Here is a 21,983-nt window from a genome sequence, read left to right as displayed (position 1 = left end):
CGAACTTGGCTGGATTTGAGCATTTCATGAATTGAAGGTTGATGCATTTACTTGGTCTGCTTCTGTCATTGTCTTCTTGCATACTGTTATCTTTGATTTTACTGTTGACTTGCAGAATTTGTTTGTTTGGTGGGTGAAAAGCTTGGGGCGTGATCAAGATGAACATATGCGTGGGACACTCCAGCTTGTGGGCACTAGTCAAACGGTGCGCTGTTGCTCGTTTCCTCAGATGCCTCGTCACTGGCCTCCAACTCTTCTGGAGGAAAACCATACTCCAAGTGATTAAACGGATAAGCGGAGGAACGGTTCCAGGTAAAAGCCTGGTCGTGATAGCCAAGCAGATTATATATCGGGAGGGGTGGATATTCTGGCTGGGCAGATCCTCCAAAGCCCGTGAAGTTTGCGCAAGTGTTCGAGTGTTATCTTGCCTCGTTTTTACCCCTTCTGTTTCGTAAGTTTGTTTGCGGGGTAGTCTAGCTCACCAATTCGACGTGCAAAATTCAAGGTCCTCGCATCACAATTTTTTTTCGAGATTGTAGTAAACAGAAGGGAGAGTTCTGGGCAGACGAGTTTGAATTTAAATTCCCTCAATGCAAGAGACACTTGATATGCAGTTGATATGAGAGTTATAATTGTGAGAAGGGGGAATGCATGTATATGGACGATTTGTATTGACAACCTGAATTGAAGAACGGTAAGTGCAAGGACTGGTGAAGGGACGCTCTTGGGTTTAAATTGTGGATCAATCTACGGAACGGAATTTAAATCAATTATAAGATCGTGACTGTTTCATCCGAATATCACGATAGCAACGATTGATTGATGTGTGTGTGTGTGAGAGAGAGAGAGAGAGAGATGTTTTCCTCGGGATTCAGTATGCTTAGTTATTAGTGGCGCTGGAAGAGCGCTATTGGTCTCACTGTCACATCTTGAACTTCGAAGGCAGTTTTGCAAAGAGAGGGGGTCACGGCGGGTGCGCGGGGGGGGCGAAGAAGAATAACAAAGAATGTAATCTGTGTTTTAAGCAAAGCAACGAAGGCGGAGAGGCGCGCCTTTAGCGCGCTTGCACCCTCGCTTCGCTCGCTAGGCACCCACTTCGCCCGTAACCGAGGGAAGTGTCGTCTTCGAAGAGGAAGAAGGAGAAAAGGGAACCCGATAACGAGATTTTGCTGCGACTTGTTTTAAGCATTGAAACTCTATTGTGGAAGTAGTTATGGTAAGCATTGAAAAACTCTCTTCAGGAAGTAATTTTGTTGGGACTGTGTGTGAGCTGTGTTCTAAGCATTGAAACTCGATTCTGGAAGTAGTTACGGAAAGCATATCAACTGACGTCATATCGACTGCACATTTGAACTCATATCTCTGCAAATCAACGATCTCTTTATAGATGTGCCTACGGATCAACTGTCTCGTAGGACGTTGGAATTCTAGATCAACTTTATACCTACGGATCAACTGTCTCTTAGAACGTTGGAACTCTAGATTCAGAAAGTAGATTTGTTGTGAGAGGGAGAGAGATTTTTCTTGTTTGGTGGATTGACATATATTTTGGGTATTGATGGTTGCAGAGACAAACAAGGTGGTGCTGCTCACTCAGCCCTTCCCGACTACCAGCAACCCAGCTGCTCCTGAGCCTTCCCTTCTCTGGTCCCCTTCCTTGAGAAAATCCCCCCTGCCCACCAATTCCCCCTGGCTCAACTTCGTCCTCAACCATGGCTCTTCCCCCGAATACCTTCACCCTTACCTCATCCAGATCAAAGATTCTGCCCTTTCCATCTGTTTCCCCTCCCGCTCTGCCCAGCCTTCCTTCATCCTCCAGCCCTTCGTCCCCAACCTCACCATCTGTAGCTCCAATCCATCTCCTGCCACGCATTTTGTCACTTCCTTTGACGATCTTAGTGTCACGCTTGCGCTTCCCGGCCAGGTTACCGTCCCCTTGGTCAGAGGTTGCCCTTATGTCACCTGCATTTTCGATAACGATGATACCCCCCGATTCTCTACTATCCATGCAGTGCTCAGCCTTGTATCCAATTCTACTTGCACCAAGCACAAGGTTTCAATGAACAACGGGCAGACTTGGCTGATCTACAGCTCTGATCGCCTTGCTTTGACTCCCAACTTAGGTTTCAATGGCCGGTTCAAGGGGGTCATAAGAGTTGCATTGCTTACAGGAGGGGATGCTGCGGATGAAATCTTGGACAGGTTTAGCTCGATTTATCCTGTTCAAGGACATGCCGATATGTCAGTGCCTTTTCAAGTGAAGTATGAATGGAAGAAGAATAGTTCGGGTGAGTTACTGATGCTCAGCCTGCCGACGCATCGGGAGATGATGTTCTCTCCTGGTGGTGAACATCTACACCCAGCTCTCTCTTACAGAGGCATAGACGGAGAGTTGCAGGCAGTTGTGGGGGACTCGTGGGTTCTCAAAGAAAGCCCCTTAGATGTAGGTTGGCATTCTTTGAGAGGCATCTCGGATGAACGACGCCAACGGGAAGTTAAAGCAATGCTGAGACGGGACGTGGCTGCCTTGATGCCAATCACAAGCGATTCCACATACTTTCATGGAAAAGCTTTGGCAAGGGTAGCCAGAATGGCGATGATAGCGGAGGAGGTAGGCGCCCTTGATGTGTTGAAGAAGACCAGAGATTTCCTGATGGAGGCAATGACGCTATGGATGGAGGGCACGTTTCCTGGAAACGCATTTCTTTATGATGCGAAGTGGGGTGGTTTGATCAGCCGAAATGGCTCGCAAAACTCTCAAGCAGACTTCGGGTTGGGAGTGTACAACGATCACCATTACCACATGGGCTATTTCTGCTATTCTGGAGCTGTGCTTGCCAAATTGGATCCTGCGTGGGGGAATACTTACAGATCTCATCTTTATACGATTCTGGGAGATTACATGAGCCTTCATCAACATCATACTCCGGCTCTCTTCCCTAGGTTAAGAAATTTTGATCTGTGGGTGTTGCATTCCTGGGCAGGAGGACTGACAGAGTTTGCAGATGGTAGGAATCAGGAGAGCACTAGTGAAGCTGTAAATGCTTATTATGCTGCTTCTCTCCTGGGATTAGCTTATAAAGATAGCCACTTAGTTAATGCAGGCCGGACTCTCGCAGCCTTGGAAATCAGAGCAGCTCGTACATTGTGGCATGTTCCTTCCAACTCTACACTCTATGATAAAGAGTTTGTGTCGGACAATCGGGTGCTAGGAGTTCTGTGGGCTAATAAGAGGGACTCGAGCCTTTGGTTTGCAGGTCCAGAACGCAAAGAGTGTCGCCTTGGCATCCAGCTTCTTCCCCTTCTTCCCATCACGGAGGTCCTCTTTCAAGATGTTGGGTTTGTGCAGGAGCTGGTGCAGTGGGCATGGCCATCTCTGAGCAGGCCTAATGTAGAAGATGGATGGAAAGGTTTTGTTTATGCACTGCAAGCCCTGTATGCACCAGAGGAAGCTTTCCGAAACGTGATTGCCTTGAGAGAACATGATGATGGCAATTCTGTATCGAATTTGATATGGTGGATTTACTCAAGGGGATCTCGAATATCTTGAGGAGCAACGTTTGGACTGCTTCAATAAGAACTTTCAATTCTTCAAGCCAAAAACAACTAGCTTTATTCAAGCAGAAGGTTGTATTATACTACCATTATCTTATACCGGCCACAACCTCAGTATGCAAGCAGGTTGTTGGGTTATCTTCTTTTGTATATATTTATGAATCCCTGCACTAAGTCTTATCCATTACTCTTGTATGGCCTGTACTGCCCTACAATTCATTGTTTGTATGATACTATCGTTAAGAGTATTCCACACGAAAGACATTGTTCACCATGGAATTTTACTCAATTGGTTATTGAAGATACCTTCTTTCATTTCTGACGCGTTTAAGTGCCTCGTGCCGGATATCAGAACAAAAGTAAGAGATTCCAAAGCTTTATTGATGCTAATTTAGGACATGTAGTCACAACTGATACCTCAATTTTGCTTTCTAGTAACCTAAGAGACCTTTTCATGAAAGGCACAAAATTTCGATTGTACTCTTTTAAAGAGTCTTGCCTTTTAAAAGCTATCGATAAGGGAATCTCAAAGTTTGTTTTGCAATTAGAAGAATGTTTAGGAGTTAAAAATATCTTATCGGAATGGAAAGGGAAGATTTTGAAGAAAGTTGCTTTGAAAATAGAAGAAGTCCCTTCGGTTATTTGCTCAAAGAAAAGTAACCATCTTTCTAAAGAAGATGAAACTCTTCTTCAAAAATTCCATAGGAATTTTGTCATTTCTTATGTGGACAAATGTTCCAATAACTTTGTTTTTATTTGCAAAAAGTTTTACTTAGAATGTCTTTTGAGAGAAGTGAACTCGTCTGCCAAAACTTACGCCCCTGCCTTAGTTTCTCAAAAGGATTTGATCTCAAAACATTAGAGTTTTTGCAAGTCTTCTAGGTTTGTTTGCAATCCAAGCATACCTTTTCTTTGTGCTGCTTGGAAGTTCACAAAACTCCAAAAAAACCAAGATTTATTGCAGTTGCTTGTGAGACTACTTTGACGAATGTCTCTAAATGGCTAAGCTACTGCTTCAAAGCCATGTTGCCTAGTGTCCATGAACTTTGGAGGGACTTATTAAAAGAGGCAGATGTCCCCTCGAACTCAAGCTGGATTTTAAATGACTCTGTAGGAGTGATTCCTGTTGTAAAATTTTTTAATTCCTCTCGAAGCATTCAGGAAAAAGAGTCTTCTATGCTCCTTCAAACCTATGATTTTACGATGCTTTACACAAAGATTGAGCTGGAAGACCTGAAGTTTAGAATTAAAAAGCTAGTGGCTGAAGTTTTCAAGCTAAGATTTGACAAAGATAGATGCAAAGTGCTAAAAGTTGAGAAAATAGCCTTATGCTTTGACTTTTTGTGGTTAAAAATAAAGATCATGACATAGGTTCTAAAAAGAAAAGATACACAAAGGTAGTAAGTGTAGAAGATGTTTGCTCTTGGATAGATTTTCTTTTAGATAATCTTTACATCACAATAGGTGATTCTTTGTTTCAACAAGTTATAGGAATCCCCATGGGCACTAATTGTGCCGTCTTTTTAGCAAACTTTTATCTTTTCACTTATGAAATTGAGTTTATGCAACGTCTTATTTCTATCAATACCTGCCCTATCATTTTACATAAGCTTAGTCAAGTTAGGCATTTTATAGATGATTTATTTGTACCAGATGTTCCTAACTTTCAAGACTTTATGTACAAAGACGCTAGAGCTTTTGGAGAAGGAATCTATCCTCGTGACTCTTGTGAACCGAACTGCACTTCAAGAGGGGATTCTTGTGTTTTCTTAGATCTTAGACTTTCTCAATCTACCATAGGATTAGAGGTTGATATATACGATAAATGTGAACAACCTGAATATAGTGGTTTGCACATTATAAAAATGCCTCACATTGACAACATTTCTGATTTGGCAAAATATGGAGTTATTTCTTCCCAATTCCATAGATTTTCCTGCCTTTGTACAACTAAGGAGTCTTTTATCACTCAATGTAGTAATTTGATCACTTCACTATTACACAAGAGGTATAATCCAAGGAAAATAATGAAAAAAGTTCGCACATTCTTAGATATTAAGTCTTTTATCTATGGTGTTTCGGCCTTAGGTTTGTTTAGAATGATTGAACATAAGCTGAAAACAAAAAGCGCGGAGCTGAATAGCCCGTTTTTCTTTTAGTTTCAAAAGAGAGTTTGTTTGAGTATACTTGTGCTTTCTAAGTTAGAAATGTATTTTTGCCTCTTTGCAGAAACGAGACATAAGTGTAAAGTGCCATTTAACTTTTTATGTTTTAAATAAGAGAGAGAGAGAGAGAGAGATAGTTTCTAGATTTTTGGAAGTTTTTGTTTCTTGACTTGCTTATTTATTTTTGCTTAAGTCACTTGCTTCGTTTCTTCTTTATTTCTTGTTTTCATTCTCTTTTGTTTATTTGACGTATTTTAGTAAGCACTGGGTTTGCCTAAGAGACTCTGAGGGTCTTTAGAAACCCAGTATAGCTGCTTATGCTTGGGCACTGATGACGACATAAGTGTTGCTTTGCTTGCTAAATATGTCTTCCTTTTGCTTTTCATAAAAGTTTTTGTTTACCTCTTTTTTCTTCTCTTTCATTTTCTCTTTTATTTTCTTTGTAGATTTTTGATCTTTAGAACAATAAAAATTCTAAATTTGTATGATTGGACTTATTCTAGTCTTACAAAGGTATATCTTAATATTCTAAAGGTAGCATAGAGATTTTTGAATGGCGATATCTTTTTTAATATAATTTTTTACCTGTCCTTGCTTTACTTACGATTCTCCTTTGCAAAGGTATTATGTAACTTGATATTGTCAAGCATTCATCCATTCGTGCATGTGGGCAGTTATTATGGGCGAAATTAATGGTTTTTAATGGCTTTAGCATGCAAGGCCACGGATTTCTGTATTGCTTGGTTGTGTTTACAGCCATGAACTTCACATTTGGGCAGGCCTATTGAATGTGATTCAACCTTTTTTATATAAAAATATCAATATCAAAGCACTAGATTGTTTAAATATTGCAATTATCTTTTTAGTGGTGGTGATATCGATGTCAATACATGTTTATAAAATGTTGTGACACTTGCACATGCTTTACACCTACATGGAAGTATTATAAGTACATGTATAAAAATCATAGAGAACCTTATTTGGTTAGAATACAAGGCTGATGTGCCTATGGAGCAATTTGGTTGCTTGGGAAAGTAGCTCCTCAACAATCTCTCGGGCTTTCTAATTAATCATAGAGACCAAGGCACAAAACTAACATCTTGGTAAGAGTCACCAAAAGAGTTGACCCTACACCACTAACAAATTGAAACTACAAATTGGTAAGAGTTACCAAAAGAGCTGACCCTACACCACTAACAAATTGAGGGGACACATACCAAAGGTCCTTCTACTATCATGACTTACATCCCCTATGTCCTACAAAAAGCTAATTCCTCTTAAATTGTTGGCAAGGGCAAAAGTTGAAGGCCACCTTAAGGAGTTTTGGTCTCTGGCACCAATTCTATCTTTAGGGTCAATTCTATCATTGTTTATTGTGGATGCGGCTTGGGTTTTCGTCCTCCCTAGCACTTTTTTGGTAATTAAAATAGAGAGCAAGCCTTGCATTTACTCTGGTTTCAAAAATCTATTATGGGAGGTAAGTTTCAAGGATGTGGATTGTCTGAGTTTGAGTCTAGTCATAGAAGCTTTTGTGTAAGACCTGATTTATGCTTGGGAAGAGTTTGTAGGGCTCTTCCATCCTTTTCTCTTTAAAAAGTACTTTCTTCTAAATAAATAAATAAGTATTTTTAAAGAGAGAGAGAGAGAGAGAGAGAGAGAGAGAGAGAAAGCATTCAATAGGGGGCATCTAAATGAGAGGGGAGACGGAGGAGAATCTATCATGCATGGGAGAGATGCGACGGGCATTAATAAAAGTCTGTTGCCATAAAAAGCAAGCACCTACATTAGGGGAGAAATGGAGTCTCAAAAGGGCCTCGAATTAGTGTTTTCTAATGTCAAGGGATTAGAGCGCCCTTTTTCTCTAATGTATTAATACAAACTGATTACAAGTATCATCTCTTTTTCTATTATTGCTCAAAATCTCTCTCTTGACTTTTTTGCAATGGAGACTTCTGAGAATGTTCCACATGCTGCTCAGGTTGCTGCTGGTGTGGATCCTGTTGTGGATCCTGCTGCTGTACATCCTACTGTGGATCCTGCTGCTCTACATCCTACTGTGGATCCTACTGCTGCACATCCTCCATCGGTACTGCCTCCTCTTGCATCCACTCCTCCTGCTACTTTGCTGCCCCTGCCTCCTCATCCATGGGCTCAGCCTCGGCCTCGTGCTACTTTGATGTCCCTACCTCCTTGTGCATAGGCTCGGGCTTTTGGAAAAGATCAAGCAGCTCATCAACACCGACACCTTCTAAAATGTCTTCTAGATTGCTCGTGGCTGGGACATTCTGAGCCTCTTGTTCAACTCGGAGATCCTTAGTGCCTTTTGAGCCCTCTCCTATATGGACGGGTTGCTGGACAAGGGGAAGAGTGCTCTAGTAGCTTCAGAATTGTCTTTGCTTTGAAACTGTGTACATATTTGGAGCCAAAACTATCCTCTTTCATCTGCAATAAAAAAAAAGAATGTTTTCAATATTTTTGTATCAATGCATTAAATTTAGAACTTCTCAAATAGTATGCAATGAAAGCACTCACAAATTCAGGCTCTTTCTCTGAAAAGTATGTGTCCATCATATATTTGGCACTGATGAGAGTCCTCCATCCATAGGAGAAAGGATCCTCCTATTGTGGTGTCTATTTTATCAAAATAGAAAGCTAAGATCTATATTGGACTATGAAGAGCACAAAAATAAGAGGGAGATAAAGATAAGTGACAATGATTAATGTACCTGTAATGACATTGGGTGAGCTTAACCTAACATCTTTAACTTTGGATCAGAGAGGTCTAATGCAACCATTAGTCTTTTGAGACAACTGCAATGGGAATGAAGGGCAACAAATTATAAAATTCACACTTCTGCAAGTAAATACGATATGGTTGACTTTTCAAGAGAAAACCTGAAAATTGCATTTTAGAGAAAAAGTATAGGCAATGACTGACTTATAATTCCAAATCCTGGTAGGTACCCTTTAAGGAGTTGAATGTATAGCATAGCTTTTGCTGTACATCTATATGTACCAAACTCCAATGATTGCTGCAAGAGAAACAAATAACATGAGGGAACTCGACCAAGAGGGTGTAAATTTAATTTAAACAATTAGGATTTTGATAACAGAGTGTAGTAGTGGAAAAGGTCAAGGAACATACTCTAAGCAATATGGGAGGAAAATCATATCAACCACATCCAAATTACAAAAACGAAACCACTTGCAAATGCTTTTGGTCGATGTCTTGTTATCTTTCAGCTTGAAAGATATAGCTGGATCAACTATATACACAGAGTGCTGAAGGCTCTAGTGGATCCAACTCTTCAAAAACCTATTAAAAAAAACTTCACTTAGCTTATGAAAAAGTGAATGCTACAAAGATATAAACACAATTGACATAGAAAGATATACTTAGTATAGAGCTGCAAGCATGATTGTGCAAGTCACATGTTTTTCTTTCATGCTAAAGCCATGATGCAATCTTCTGTCAAGTCCCAGGTCATGTCATCATGGATGGCTACTCTAAGGTCCAAGTTGTAGGAGCTTCTGCTGAATTTGCACCATCCTTACTAGATTGCAAGATAGACACTATTTCTTTGACTCTTTCCTTGAGGGACTCTTCATAGGCAACCTTGCCTCTGGTATGAAGTTGGTGAAACACCTCTACAACCTTGAATCCATCATCTTTAGGTTTCATGGCTGGAGGTATCAACAAGATATCCCTCATTTTTAGATCATCCCAATCCTCTGCATTAAGGATCTTGTCATATCTATATCTGACCCTGACAAGTGTTTGGATGTCTTTCTTCATGCTGGTGACCCCATGTGCATGTGCTGCTACCATGATGGTGTCCATGAAAAACTCTATGAGCCACTCTTCAGTAGCTTCTTAGAGAGTAAGTAGTGCAATCCTTTGCCATCTAAAGTCCACATGCCAGTTCATGCATATTGCCCTGACTAGCCTCTGGAATGGTGCCATGGGTACTGCATATCCTATGGCTTTTTGAGCCTTCCTGATCTCCATCAGGATAAATCTACTTTGGCTCACTCTTTTCTTCCCATTCCTTGCTACTAACATGTGCACAGGTTTCCCATTCTTTGAAGATTTAGACCTAGATGGAGTTGTGGCAACCCTGCAATGTCTGGTCCTTTTCCTTTCCATCTGGCTATTGCTTTGGTTCTTGCCATAGTATATTGTGCTCTTCTCCTGGAAAAAAACCCAAACATCACAAGGAAATCAGCAACCTAAGAGTTTGCTTGAAAACACGATATGGTGTAAAAAGATAGAGAAAAGCCTCAAATCACATTTTTCAAATATCTTTGGACATACCCCAGGAACACCCAGCATGCTAAAAGTTTTCTAGAAAACGCAATATGGGGGAGAAAAACAAAGAACAAGCTCAAATCATGTTTTTGAGCAAATATACTGAAGCCTACTCTAATCAATCAATTTGGACTCTACCATCCTCCTAAACCCTACAATGCAGATGAGATGTGCTCAGAAAAACAACTCATAGAGTGCTTTTGAGAGAAAGCTATGGAATGGTCATTTCACCTTACTAATAGGAAAAACGAATGACTTGTGATAAATTGCTTACCTGGGCTTGTGTGTACGTTGGAGCTAGAGCTTGGGAGGTGTGAGATGGACCTGGGGAGGTTGTGGCTGGAGGTGCAGTGGGTGGTGGAGCTAGTGAGGGAGGTTGGATTTGGAGATGCAGTGGGACTCTATGATGGAGGTGGTAAGGTAGTGACGTTGGAGCTAGAGCTGAGCTGGTGAGGTAGTGGCACTGGAGGTGGTGAGGTTGGAGGTAACTGAAACTAGAGATAGGGATGAAATGAAAGGTAGCTCTACTTAGATGGGGTTTTGTCTCAAAATCTATGCAAACAATGATGAGGAAATAAATGCACAAGAACCTAGAAGACACGTGTGGCTAGCAAGATAGATGTGACATTCATTGGAAACTGTGCCCTTTCCTCTTATCTATAGTTTCTCCATCCCTCTAGCAGTTTTGATTTGCATCACTGCCATCATCATCCCCCCCCACGCCCCTTAATCATCATCCCCCCCCCTTACTCCCATCATCCCCCCAACCCTAACCCCCCCACCCCACCCTTACTGCACTTGTGCAAGAGCCACAGACAAGTCACTAGGGCCAGTCATGGATAGAAAAAATCTAGGTACTCATTCTACCACTTAGGAATCTACTATATTTGTTTGCTACTAGTGTTTTCTTGATCTGTGATTGTGTAGACCTCATCTTTTCTTAGGTGCCAATACTTGGTACATAGAGGATAACATTTTTTTCTACAAAACACAATTTGAGGCTCTTTTCCATAAAAACACCCTATATCGCGTTTATTAGCAAAACATGCTAGGTGTGCACAAGCTTGTAGGGAGGACAGAATGAATGATACTCTAAAAAGCCTGGTCTAAAAATATGTGCATGCAATCACTAGATACTCTAAATATAGTAGTTTGAAGACTAGTTTGGGCATGTGTTTTCTCCGATCATAATCCCCATCTACCTATACTTGTGCAAAATCCCTAGTCTTGATCTATCTAATTCTACTTCATTAGCAGCTATTAGGCATTTACCTGAACTTGTTGCATCAAGAGGAAGGACTTTTTGCTAGAAAATGTGATATGGAAGAGAAAAATAGGGAAAGAGCTCAAATCACATTTTTGAGCAAATTTTGCTTAAGCCCAATCTAATTAATCAATTGTACTCCACCATCCTCCTAAACCCTAGATTATAGATGAGATGTGCTCAAAAAAACATTTCAGGGAGTGTCTTTGAGAGAAAGCTTAACAGCAGGATAAACCGATGATAGGAGACAGATTGCTTACCTGAGCTTGTGTGTAGAGCTAGAGCTGGAGCTGGAGAGGTGTGAGATGGAGCTGGGGTGGTTGTGGCTAGAGTTGCAGTGGGTGGTGGAGTTGGTGAGGTTGGAGTTGGAGTTGTAGTGGGACTCTGTGATGGAGGTGGTGAGGTAGTGAGGTTGGAGCTAGAGCTAGTGAGGTAGTGAGGTTGGAGCTCGAGGTGGTGAGGTTGGAGCTAGAGGTGGTGAGGTTGGAGCTAGAGGTGATGAGGTAGTGAGGTTGGAGTTGGAGCTGGTGAGGTAGTGAGGTTGGAGGCAACTGAAACTAGAGATAGGGATGAAATGAAGGGTAACTCTACTTAGAGGGGGTTTTGTCTCAAAATGTGTGTAAGCAATCATGAGGAAATAAATGCACAAGAACCTAGAAGACTGTTTTCCACATGTGTGGCTCACAAGACAGATGTGTCATGCATTGAAAACTGTGCCCTTTCCCCTTATCTACACTTTTCTACATCCTTACCTTGCATCACTACCGTCATCCCCCCCCCCCCTTTACTCCCATCATCCCTTCAACACCCCCCCTCCCCCCCTTACTCCCATCATCCCCCAACACCCCCCCCTTATTGTACCTATGCAAGAGCCACAGACAAGTCACCAGGGCTAGCCATGGACTAGAACAAATCCAGGTACTCATATATACCACTTAGGAATCTGCTATATTTGTGGGCAGTAGTGTTTTCTACATCTGTGATTGTGCAGACCTCACCTTTCCTTAAGTGCCAGTGACACAACACATAGAGAATAAATTCTTTTGCCAGAAAACATGATTTGAGGCTCTTTTCCATTAAAACACACTATATCGCATTTATTAGCAAAATATGCTAGGTGTGCAAGGATTAGATAAAAAATGAAATTTGGAGCAGTTTTCCTAAAGAAACATGAATATTGCCTTTTCTAGCAAAAGGTACTAACATCATTATATGTATCAGCCTGAGAAGAGCTTGATGGGTGCCAGCTTGATGGTTGTCAGGTTGATGTATCTTGAGCTATAGTGGGTTAGTGTGGATAACGGTTTGATGGGTGTTAGCTTGATGGGTTGAGATAGAGCTATAGTGGGTCTGGGGAAAGGACTTGGAGCTATATTGGGTCCAACTGTAGTGGGTCTAGGAGAAGGACTTGGAGCCTGTAGGGAGGAAGATGATTCTAGAGATGGAGATGACAACGGGAATGATTAAGTCTGGCAGCTTGGTCTAAAAATAGGTGCATGCAAAAACTAGATACTCTAAATATAGTACTTTGAAGACCAGTTTTGGCATGTGTGGCTTGAATAGATATCTTTGCCATCTCCTCTTATCTTCACTTTTCTCCATCCATTCACAACAGTTTTGAATCTTCATCTTCTTCCTCATTTTCATCTAGATAATACATTAGACCTAGCTTTTTTCCCATCATCATCCCCACCTACCTATACTTATGCAAAGAGCCATGGAGAGAAAGGCTACAGGTACTTAAATACACCAGAGTCTTGATCTACCTTTCCAATTGTCTTCTTCATCTGTCTAATTCTACTGCATCAGCTAGAAGTCATGTGCTTCATATTTTGAATGATCAAGACAACTATCTTGCAGATTCACCCGAATTTTCTCTGGACATGATGTTTTTGCATCAATAGGACTTTTTGCTAGAAAACGCGATTTCAGCATATTTAATTATAAAGACAATCATATCACATTTTTTTGCAAACTTTCAAAGAGGAGGAGCTAACCATCTAGGTGATATAGGTGATGCACCAAGACCTATCAGGAAGACCATTGACCTCTCAGCTTATGCTGTAAAGGAGGAGGAATCTTCTGGTAAGAATTTTTGTATGAGTGCTTCTGTTTCTTTTTAGCTATATGTGGAAGACTCATCTTTTGATTTTGTATGATGCAGTGAAGAGAAGAAAGCCCAATGACAAGGGTTCAAACAAAGGTGGACAATCAATTGGTAACGGAAAAGAGGAGGAGGAAAAGAAGTCACCCCAACTGCAACTCTTTAAATTCCTGTAGAAGTCAGAATGCCGAATGTACTATCACAAATACCATGATATGTTCAATAAAACACTATACTAGGGAATTTGAAAATTTTCATATATTTTGGGAATTCCCAACATGGTTAAGATTTGGCCATCTGGTCAAATCTTAACCCATTCATTGGTAGTGTAATCCACCCTAAACATTGTATTAGGGAGTCCTCCTAGGCCCCACTTTAAAATAAGGGGCCAAGATTTGGCCACATGGTCAAATCTTAACCCATAATTTGAAATTGGGACTTGGGAGATTCCCAAATTCTCTAATATAGTGTTATAAGGAGCTGGATTTGTAGTCTCTTTTGACACAGCACAAGGATTTTCTTGGAGAGATGTATGAATCCTTCCACAAGCTTACAATTGAAGGATCAAAAATTGTCAACAGCAAGACTTTTGTACATGTCAAAGACATTGCTGCAAACGACAAGATGAGGTATCAAATGCACAAGGTGTTTGAGAGTTTTGAAGACAGTCACAAGGGAATATGCACTGTACACAAGGATACTTAAAGAGGCACTTGCATTTGCCATGTATGTACACTATGCTGATGGATCACTTGAGGACCCAAAGGATAGCGATGAGGAAGAAGAAATAGAGGAAAAGTCAGATCTACCTAAAGTGGAAGAGAAGATCAACCCGATAGAGGAAGAGCTTGCAATTGCAGCATTGGACCTAGTGGCCTTAAGAAATGAGACCCTAAGAGATGCTATCATAGTGGATGACGTGGAGGCTGAGAGCTCTGACCTCACTGTGCCCATTCTTCCCTCATTCAATATTGAGGGAAAAGAGTATGTCTTGTTGTATGACATACAGTGCCTATTTAATTTGAGAGAAGATTATGCCATTGCCCTTATTGCACAATCTTGTAGGGTTGACAAGGAAGTAAGGATTAAGGATGATCCTTTGTTAGAGCTGGAGGATAAATTTCATGCTTCAAAAGCATTGTCCATCTGTTTTGAGCAGGTTAAAATGTATGAAGAGGTGGATGAGACAATCTTCCAAGAAATCCAAGCACAAATGAACCTCACAGCAAGCTTGGATATCAATGATAGCTCCAAGGGGAAGGAGGAGATGGGTATCTCCTTGTTTAACAATTATATACTAGAGAAAGATAAGAATATTGAGGTAAGGAACCTACCTTTCTTGCATTTGGAGTTTAGATATGCAATTTAATGGTTTGTTTTAAATCTAATTGTGTTTTGTGTATGGCAGTTGTTCGTTGAAGATGACACATTCCTCCTGAGGGCAGCTAGAAGTAGAATTCCTAGACTTGGTAAACTATCAAGCCTTTCTCATTATATAAAAGACCTATCTACTACAAAGATACTGATTTTTAACAAATTACTTAGCAATGATTGGGTTGCTCTTACTTATTTTTCAAGTGTTTCTCAAAAGTTTTAGGTTGTCATCGTATATCATGGCAAACAGATAAGATCATATTGATAGAGAAGCGGTCTGCTTTACTTATTTTTGGATGTTATGCTGGAAAGCAAGGCTCAAGAGCTGGCTACTTTTTGACATATATTGCCTGGGCACTAGCTTGTGGTGTAAAGGATCCCCTCTCTTTGGAAGCTTATAGAAAGCATAAGCTCATTAGGAATCGAGAGCCTTCTTTGGTGGCCCTTCCCGACAAATTAGTTGAAGAGCAAACTGCGAGCACAACAACTCTTGCACAAGATGAGAAGAGTTCAGTTTCTCCTCAGCTCAAGAATAAAAGGTCTCCAATCAAAGTCAAAAGGAAGATTCCAAGCAAATTTGGCAAACCATTAGAAGGATAGCTTGTATGGCATTGTATATTTTACAAGATAGAAGTAAGGTTGAATTGTGAGAACACTATTATTTTAGAATGCCTTAGTTATGTTTATGTGTATTTGTGACAAAAACAATGTACATTTTGAAATAGAAATATATGTAGTTCATTTCAAATATTTCAATGATTGCATACAATGACTTCTTATGAATGAAAGATCCAAGTCTTGGTAATTGCCAAAAAAATTGTTACATTTGATGACACCAATTAATGATCAAGGTTTAGCACTTAGCTTCTATCTACCCATTTGTGGTTTACAAATATCTTTGTGTGTCTCCAATGAGCATGTCTTTGTGCTACATTTGAGTTCTCCAAAATCTTCCTCCTCCTTTCCTTTTGAGCCAACCTGAAAGCTAGCTTAACCTATGATGTGCTAACTCTCTTCTTGGGCTTGAAGTCTTTGTAGTATTCCTCGATAGAACCACTTGATTGATCAAGTGCTCAATTCATCAAAGTGATAGAAACTCTCTCTATCTTTTTTTCCTTGATGATTTCACACTCTTAAAGCTTCACAACAAACTTCAAAACTCCTTTACATTCTTCAAATGTGATATTGTAGAACTCAATCATAAGTCTCTACAATTGTTCAAGATCTATAAAAATATTATTCCAAGCATTATATGTAGTGCTTCCCTTTTCACTTTCATATACACTTTTGATATGAAAGTACTATCCAATAAACTTATCAATTTCTTGGTTGAGATGACCTCGTTCCTTCCACACTTGTGCTGGTGTTAGTAACAACACATGTTTTATCCATTGATCTTTTAATGTTGATGACACAACTCTAAATATTAAAGCATATCCCTTTCTGCTCACTCTGCTCACATCAAAAGCCTCTTGAATTTTCGTGACATCAGCTTTCCTTTCCAATACAAAGTCTTCAAGCACTTCATGGTTTACCTTCTTAAACTTCTTTTCCTCCATCATGTTCTTTGCAACAATAGTGGAGACTAAACCCTTCATTTGTTTGATAGGAATTAAATTAAGATCAATGTTTTCTTTCTCAGGTCCTAAAATTTCCCTGCAACAGGTAAACTTTGTAATATTATAGAATTTCTTGCAAGATAGGCATAGACATACAAATACAATGGCTAAACAAGATGTACTCTTACCTTGCTTTTTGTATTTTGTGCTTACATCCTCCAATGCCAACTTTCAATTTTGCAATGTTTCGAATTCTCTTGCTTCGTTGTCTCTGTCCAAGAATAATTCTCTTCATTCTTGCTCTCCTTAGCTCATTCTTTGTCTTTGAATGCTCTTCAATTTTCCTTTGCAGCTGCTCTTTCAAGTCTGAATTTATTGACATTTCTTGGTCCTTCTCCATTCTTTCTCGGACATACAATGTTTTGTACATTTTTGCAATTGAATATTGAGTTGAAATGTATCCATACATTCCATTGTTCCCATCACCCATAAACCTCAATAGCGTTGTCGGATTAGAAAATGAAGGGCTCGAATTTCTCAATGAACATTTTGGGTAAATCTGTCCATCGCACCATAAGTCGATATGTTGGGAGCCTACTCTTCTCATGTTTTCCTTTTGCTCAGTATTCACAAGCGGAACCTTTCCTATTTTCTGTAGTGGTGCATATTTTTCTTCTAAATCAATATGTAAATGGAGTAGTCACTTCTTTTGAGGTTCTTCTTTAACAGCATGGTTGCACGTAGCCATTTCGTGAGGGTTGGTTCTTCATCTTGTCTGCTTTTTATAAAACTCATTTAATCTTTTACGGTAACCATTCAAATATTTGAAAACAACTAGATTAGTGATGGCGTGTTGGGTTTTTTATGAGACACCACTATCGAAAGAGATGTGGGATCTATATGGAGAGAGAATCTATATGGAGAGTTTAGTGCAACATCTTCTCAATTATTTAAAAGGACTTTTTTATTCCTCCCTGGACTGATACACATGTGGTCCTAAACTGATAGATATCCATATTTTATTGCTTTTTCCACGTTTTAGAAGAGAGATAAAAGAGAAAATAGCGAATTTCTTACAGGGCCCCAAAATGAGCTTCCTTTTTTCCTAATGGCTTTGAGGTGTGGGGAAATGGTATGTTGAAGTTGACACAAGAATTTAAGAGTGGGGAGACATCAAACCCATAGTTTAAACCCATAATCTTCTCTCCTAGTCTCAAATCTTAGGGATACATTCAAAATTGAGGTAGAGCACTCCCAGCCCTTGATCTAATCTCAAATCTTAAGGATACATTCAAAACTGAGATATAGCACTCCCAGCCATTAGATCAAGGGGTAGATCTAAGGAATACCATCAAAGGATAGAGGGATCAAATATTAACCCTTGATCAAGATCCAATGAATGAGATCAAAAGAGGAGGTGGGTCAATAAAAGGACTTACAAGACAAAGATCCAAGGGAGGAGATGAGTGCAAAAGACACTCCAATTTGGGCCATAGATTGGCAAGGGGATAAAGGAAGAGGTGAGTGCAAAAAAGGCACAAATCTGGGCCATCCGAACAGGTGCTTAAATCCAAGTTATTGATCTTGGTATATTAACCTCCACCATCCAAAATGTGCTTACATCCTAGCCCTCCAAATAGGCGCTTCCATATTAGATATTGATCTTGGATTTAGATCAAGGGTCACATTGAAGGCGCCTTCTCCCTCTTAATGAGGCTTCCCTAATGTTAAATTTTGCCACTTGGAGCTCACCAAAGGCCATCCACCAAAGACATCCTAGGCCTTTGATTGATCCCCCATCCACCTCCACCCAAAAGTCAAGGTTTCCCAATTTCAAAATAAGGTACCCATGTCATATGAGCCAATGCTAGGGGGCCCTTAGCCCATGGGTTACCATAGTAGGTTCAATTAACTCAATGCATTTCTTAATCCATTCCTTATGAGGCCTTTTAAGACCCCGGTTCTCCCCTAATGAACTAGATTAAGGAGGTAGAGTCTAGCAAGTCCTCATGCCAACTCAAGGCTACACCTTCAAGAAAATCAGGCAAAATCTCTGCTTGATCCTTCATGGACCATCTAGAAAGCCGGCATCCTCGAACAAAATCTTGAAGATAAGACTCCGGGTCTTCCCCTTGGGTTCCTCGAAACACTGGAATCTTCACCATGATGAAACATAAAAAGGAAACACCAAGATCCAAATAATATCCCAAACAAGATCCAAACAAGAGCCTTAGTATACCAAGACCAACTTATTATGCATAACCACTTGTTGAAAACCCTCCACAATGTGATCCTCAACAAAATCTTCAAAAATAAGTGACCAACCAGCACCATGAAAACATTGTGTATACATGCATTCCAGAATCACCCTTCTCACAATAGGAAGTGCACATAAAAGCTTCAAGATATTGTGCTCTTCATGATTTGCTTAGCAAAAGAAGTTGAAAGCATTGAGAATCACCAATCCATTGTTATAGTCAAAAACTACCCAAAGACTCAACTCTTCTTCACACGAAGCTGCCAATGCATAAAACAATCCCCAATCTATCATTGTGCCTACTGCTGGTGTTGTCGATTCACCAACATATTCAACAGTGCAAACATAAAGGATATGATCATGGTGATTGTGTGAATAGCTTGAGCATCACCTTCATAATCTTCAAGTTCTCTTAAACAGGCTACAATCTCTTCTAACAGAGTTCTTCCAGGCATCTTCTTTATCTCATCAAAAACACATGCCTATACTAGGCATAACATGCAATCAAGTACACCTGAGACCATTTAGTAAGGTGGGATGAATCCAATAACAAACATACGTGGCATCTCCACCAAAAGATGTGACATGAAGTTGGGGGTAATAAATTTCATGCACCTCTTCACTTCCTGCTACTTTCGAACTGACTGACAAAGATATTTATCATTGAGAAAAGGACATTAAAAATAAGCTTTTATGCCAAGATACCACACCATACTTTCCTCCCTCATATGAGAATGAAGATAGTAACATCCCAAGTGATGTTGTACTCAAGCATAGGGAGAAGGAAAGAATCAGCAGAGGCCATAATCTCAGCGAGCCGGTTTGTGCCAAAGAGAAGAGCGATACATTATTGAAAGAAGATCTTGCGGCTTAACATGACATGAACTGATATATATCAAGGAGTTTGAAGGGGCTGATTGGGTCGGATGGGTAGATTCCGAGGAAACATTGATACCTTAACACTAAGCTCAAAACACTCTACAAATTATCATTAGACACAGAGGCCTATAACTTTCAGTAGAGACATGATATCAAAGATTCAAACACAAAAAAAGATACCCTTGAGATGGGCTTTACACTGATATAAGTCTTGTTGAAAATAGATAGACGGTTGAAGAGATATGGACAGTTTACTGGAAGGGAGTAAAAATTGTTATGAAAATAAATTATCAGACATAGAGACTCATAACATTTTGTATCAATATCTGATTCAAGATCTAAGCACATAAGACATGCATCTTAAACAGAGCTTCATGCTGATATATGTTTTGTAAGAAACAGAGAAGCGACCAAAAAGTTATGGACAGTTTACTAGACGGGGTGAAAACTATCATGAAAATAGACTGTCAAACACAAAAACTCATAACTTCTTACAGTAATATTTAATTCAAGATCTAATCACATAGAAATATGCGCCTTAAAGAGAGCTTCGCGCTGATATAAATTTCATTAAAATTTGACTACCAAGTAGAAAGTTATAAGAAAAACACTAACAAGGGGTAAAATTGTCATGAAAACTGCCCTCCACCCATGCTAATTTCGTCTGAGCAGGATGCTCCCTCAAGACTCCACCTTCATCAACACTAACAAGGGGTCAAACTGTCATGAAAACTGCCCTCCACCCATGCTAATTTTGTCTGAGTAGGATGCTCCCTCAAGACTCCACCTTCATCAACGATCCACCCCTCATAGATTTTGCCTAGAAGACGGGAAGAAGTTTGCATGGTGTCTCGGGAAACAAATGGACCATGTGTGCACAGTGAGTGGCCGAATAGAAAGAACTTTTAAGGCTTTGAAAGAAAGAAAAGGGAAGAGACACTCAAGAGAGAGAGAACCTGAAGTGACCTTGATTACCAATAGAGTGAGACTCCACTCCAATGCAACTCAAAACACTACAAACACAAGGGAGAAGAAGAGGTTTCATATGTACAAGAGGGAGCAGAAGCTCCAAGACTACTCATAGAGAGAAAATGGACTAGAGAGAGATGGACTCAAGAGTCTACATAAGAGAATATCTACAAGAGGGAGAGAAGGCTCATAGAAGAGGCTTGAGGAGACTAGAGCTACAGCAACATGAGACCTAATGGTGGAAGAGATTGATGAACAAGGGAGAGGAGGGCTCCTTTTATAGAGATTTTATCACCCTCCTTCACCCATTTACAATTGCTGCCTGTAGATTCTTTTCCCCATCAATCACATAAGCCCGTATGTCACCATCCATGTCCTTTTTGGCTACTCTTGCCATGTGTCCCATCACAAGATGCTCAAGACTCTTAAAATATTGAGAAAGTCAAGAGTGTCCCCACATGGAGCCCATAGGGACCCTCTCTTTTCCACATGTCCACGTCCTCTTTATTCCACATAGGAATCCTAGAAGGATTCCTCTTGACTTCACACTCCTCCACATGCCTTCCACATGCTTGGCATATGGCCTCTCTTATATTATTGGAACACATGGACATGAGCCCACCTCTTTATATGACTCACTCTTCCTATTTTCTAAAAACCCCATAATATCCCATACACAAATAACTCGCACCCCATACCAAGATATTTATAATTCATACCTGTGTATTTACAATGATCCATTCCACTTGTCCTCTCAATCTCATACAATGTCTTAGAAAATAAAAATAAGTGAGTGCCGCTAGGCTATCACTTGATACTCAAACTCTTATCAAACATAGAGAAAAACAATGCCAATGCCAAATTTAAAATATCAATTTTTGGCATCACAATAGCCAAGGCCTTCCCAAAATCAAAGGATAGGCACGTGCATCTGACTTGGTAGGGATCATGATGGAGAGGAGGTCTTATCAGAGAGCAACAAAGAAAGAGAGAACACCGAAATTGTGCATGCTAACTCACCTAGATCAAGGTAAGCTCTTATTATGTATGCATGGTACAAAGGGGTATATCCTAGGCCATTGCCCTTTACCCCAACAACCTCCCACTTAAATGCCAATGCACCTTTAGGGGAGAAGATGGGCATCCTAATGTCATCTAACACCCATCAATACTTTGCAATGTGTAAGCCCCTCTAAGGAAAGACTCTTTGTAAGAAGATCTGTAGGGTTCTCATTTGTGTGAACCTTGACAAGGTGGATACACTTGTCCTCAATCACCTCTCTGATGAAGTGATACTTCACATCAATATGCTTTGTCTTCGCATGGAAGACAAGATTCCATGCCAATTGAATGGCACTCTGACTGTCACAGTGCAAAACTAGAACCTCTCCTATAATGCTCAAGTCTCCTACTAGATGAGTAAGCCATATAGCTTTCTTGCATGCCTCAATGGCTGCAACATACTCTGTCTCAGTGGTAGACAAAGCCGTACATGGCTGCAAATGAGAGACCCATGAAACTGCACCTCCAGTGAATGAGAAAACATAT

General features: G+C 40.2%; 1 protein-coding gene across 1 annotated transcript; it reads left to right on the top strand.

Moving 5' to 3' along the window:
- The first annotated feature begins 1,558 nt into the window (after window positions 1-1,558).
- Window positions 1,559-3,631, top strand: LOC147884432 (glucan endo-1,3-beta-D-glucosidase-like). Its single transcript, XM_087398195.1, has one exon. It carries the CDS (start codon window positions 1,559-1,561, stop codon window positions 3,548-3,550), a length of 1,992 nt encoding a protein of 663 aa, XP_087254321.1. The 3' UTR covers window positions 3,551-3,631.
- The last annotated feature ends 18,352 nt before the right edge of the window (window positions 3,632-21,983 follow it).

Source organism: Dipteris shenzhenensis, chromosome 27 (assembly GCF_047967505.1).
Source record: "Dipteris shenzhenensis isolate YYH24624 ecotype China chromosome 27, Dip_SZ_1.0, whole genome shotgun sequence".
NCBI classification, from domain to species: domain Eukaryota; kingdom Viridiplantae; phylum Streptophyta; class Polypodiopsida; order Gleicheniales; family Dipteridaceae; genus Dipteris; species Dipteris shenzhenensis.
Note: the sequence above shows the minus strand (reverse complement) of the source record. Positions and strands in the feature narration are given on the sequence as shown.